At 63.7% G+C, this 3,321-nt stretch overlaps 1 protein-coding gene across 1 annotated transcript; it reads right to left on the reverse strand.

The window, feature by feature from the left end:
- Positions 1 to 2,749: 2,749 nt before the first annotated feature.
- Positions 2,750 to 3,258, reverse strand: LOC113405860 (neuronal pentraxin-1-like; the record flags this gene model as incomplete). The annotated part of the gene is made up of 2 exons (XM_026647140.1): positions 2,750 to 2,959; positions 3,079 to 3,258. Coding segments are annotated over 2 exons (390 nt in total), but the record flags the coding sequence as incomplete, so codon positions are not given.
- Positions 3,259 to 3,321: the final 63 nt, after the last annotated feature.

Genomic DNA, 3,321 nt, shown 5'->3' on the forward strand with positions numbered 1-3,321 from the left:
TGACTCTGGATCGACCTTGGGGGAACTGAGATTCGAATCCGGCCCTGCCCGCATTGCAAACAGGAGTGACTCCGTATTGACCCAGGCCCTGACTCCATATCCTCAGCACTTTCCTTCACGGGTCTCTGGATTTTCACTGGCTGACACCAGGCTCCCGTCTACACTAATCAGCCCCGAGGTGCAATAAGCTCTTGCCTGGCAACCCCTGAGACAACCGCCCCTCCCCTTCCCTTCCAGCTGGCTGGGAATTTACCCACAATGCTGTGCTCCCACCGTGGCGCTGGGCACCAGGAACTAGCAGAGTCCCTTTGGGGTCTCCCCCCCCCCCCCCCCCCCAATTCCAGCAGCACCAGGCATGGGGTGGGGGGGCATTCCCAGGTGGCATTGCCCCCCCGCCCCCGGCAATGCCAGCTGGCCCTCTGCAGTGCCCCCTGGCAGCCAGCAGGGAGAACAGGAGTTCTTCCCTCCTCGGGGCGGCCAGGGAGGGGGGATTTTAGCCAGCCCCCTGGCCTGCCCCTCACCAGCTAATTTTTAAATCTTCCCACAGGGGGTAGCCCCCACCCCCCCAAGTACACACTATTGGTCCTAGAGCTTGGGGTCCATCCGGAGCCCCCCCCGTTTTCATGCACCCCTTCTGGGCTCCAGGAACATACACTACAGACGGGGGGGCGTATGGGGAGCACCCCGCCTCCAAAGTCGAAAGCCATTTGCTTTCACCTGCTGTGGAATCTCGTCCTTCTGATTACTCTTCTGCCGTCGGAAAGCCCAGCCTCGTGCCTGGCGCCACCGGGAGCAGATGTGGGGCTGCCCCACCGGGACCAATCTCTGTGCCCCCTCCCCACCATCACCTTTCAGGATCAGCCATCGCAGGGAGAGCCCCCCGGCTCGTCAGCAACCGCGTGGCAACAGGACCAAGCCAGCGGGACCCATCTCCTCCCATGCCTGGGACCCCTGGACTTGCTGCCTCCTCCCGGCGCAGGGGGATTTCACCCCACCCTGGACGCTGGTGTGGACAGAGGGGAACTGGTGCCAGCCCTGTGCCCGCTCCAGGGCGGGATCAGGTTTTTGTAATTATTATTTAAGGATTTAATGGATGCAACTTTCAATGGAATTAAAACACTACAGTCTTGAGTACAACCAGGGGGGTGCCGGGTGTCTGGGGGGGTATCCACTCAGGGCATTAAACACCCAGGACAGCTAGCGGAGGGGGCACCAAACTGGTCTGGAACCAGTGGCACCTTAAACCCTGTTTGGGGCTGGGAACCAGGACTCCTGGGTTCTCTCCCTGGCTCTGGGAGGGGAGTGGGTCCCAGTGGTTAGAGCAGAGGGCTGGGAACCAGGACTCCTGGGTTCTGTCCCCGGCTCTGGGAGGGGAGTGGGTCCCATATCCCGGCTCTAGGAGGGGAGTGGGTCCCAGTGGTTAGAGCTGGGAGCCGGGACTCTTTGGTTCTATCCTGGCTCTGGGAGGGGAGTGGGGTCTTGTGGCTACAGCGGGGGGTGGCTGGGAGCCAGGACTCTTAGGTTCTATTACACTGAGCTGCGGGGGGCTGGTTGATGCAGCCCAGGATGTGAGCACCCTGGGGCCTTGCTCAGCCCTTAGCTGACGTCCATCTGTCCCCGCTGCCTCCAGCCAGCAGCGGGAGCCTGGTGTTGGGGCTCCTTAGCCAGGGACCTAGGTTCCCTGTAGGCTGCGGGGGTGGGCAGCAGGCTCTCAAGGGCCTCGCAGGCCGGGGGAGGCACCTCTCCCCTGGCCCCAAGCTGTTGTGGTGAGACAGGGCTGAGGGGAGTCCTCTCTCCCTGGGGCAGCCTGCACCCCAAATTCCTCATCCCTAGCACCTGCACCCCCAGCCTGAGCCCTCACACTCTCCCTGTCCCAGCCTGGAGCCGCCTCCTGCACCCCAAACCCCCAGTGGAGCCCTCACACCCCAGCCCTCAGCCCCATATCCCCAGCCCCACCCCAGAGCCTGCATCCCCACACACACTCCGAACCCCTCGGCCCCTCCCCTGCCACATGAATTTTGTAATTCATTCTGCACATTGACCTAAAAAATTAGAGGGAACACTGGGACCCCTTCCCACTGATGGGATGCAGCCACTTCTGGGGTGGGGCGTGTTGGGTATTTGGCGCGCGCTCAGACAAAGCACTGACTCGCAGGTGGCGCCGGGGCTGCTGCTGCTTCCTTGGCAGGTTTATTCTGTCCTTTCCGAGGGAAAAAATAGCATCGAATCCTACGTCAAACAGCGCCGAGCTACGGGACAGCGGCTACAGCGTATGTACAGCCCGCCCCAGCCCTAGGTGAAGAGCCACAGCTATATACACAACAAGAGAGGAAGGGGGTCTCCCAGCCCCCCCGCTTTAACCACTAGACCCCACTCCCCTCCCAGAGCTGAGGAGAGAACCCAGGAGTTCTGACTCCCAACCTCCCACACACATACGCACTAGACCCCACTCCCCTCCCTCCCAGCAGTGGGGATAGAACCCAGGAGTCCTGATTTCCAGCCCCCTCGCACCCCTCCCTACTCTAACCACAAGACCTCACTCCCCTCCCTGAGCCAGAGAGAACCCAGGAGTCCTGACTCCCAGCCCCCCTGCTCTAACCACTAGACCCCAGTCCCCTCCCTGAGCCAGAGAGAACCCAGGAGTCCTGACTCCCAGCTCCCCCGCTCTAACCACTAGACCCCGCTCCCCTCCTTGAGCCAGAGAGAACCCAGGCATCTGGGCCTCCAGCCCCTCCCCGTGGTGCAGGGCTCAGTGGCAGGCGTTGAAGGGCAGCTTGGCCACGCCCCCGTGCAGCTCTACGGCGCCCTCGGCCCAGGCCACGAGATCCCCGCGGGCGCGGCCGGCGCAGGTGGCCAGCCTGTAGACCTCGCCCGGCGCCAGGACGTGGCTCCACACGTTGAAGTCGGCCAGCTCCCCGATGAAGGCCTGCGTGGCGTCGAAGCGGCCGCCCAGCGTGTCCTGTGGGGGGAGCAGAGAGGCCAGGGGTAGACCAGGGAGGGCATTAGCCATCCGGAAAGGGGGGGTACCCTGGAGGCGCTACTCCCCGGGTGGGGGGGGGGGGGGGGGGGGGCTCGTACCTGCTCCTGCCCCAGGATGAAGACACCCCCTGGCTTGATGGGGTGCCAGGGGGCCAGGTTCTCCCCGCTGCCCCGCCGCACCCCGTCCTGGTAGCTCTCCCAGATGCCGTCCCGCGTCGACCAGGTCACGCAGATGTGGTGCCACTTGGCGTCGTGGATAGCCAGGGGCAAGGTGGCAGCCTGGGGGGGGCGTGGCGGGGAAAGGGTTAAGGGCAGTGCTCGCCTCTCGCCCACGATCGGAGC

Source organism: Terrapene carolina, unplaced genomic scaffold (genome assembly GCF_002925995.2).
Source record: "Terrapene carolina triunguis isolate 2854851 unplaced genomic scaffold, T_m_triunguis-2.0 Scaffold51351, whole genome shotgun sequence".
In the NCBI taxonomy this organism is placed as follows: domain Eukaryota; kingdom Metazoa; phylum Chordata; order Testudines; family Emydidae; genus Terrapene; species Terrapene triunguis.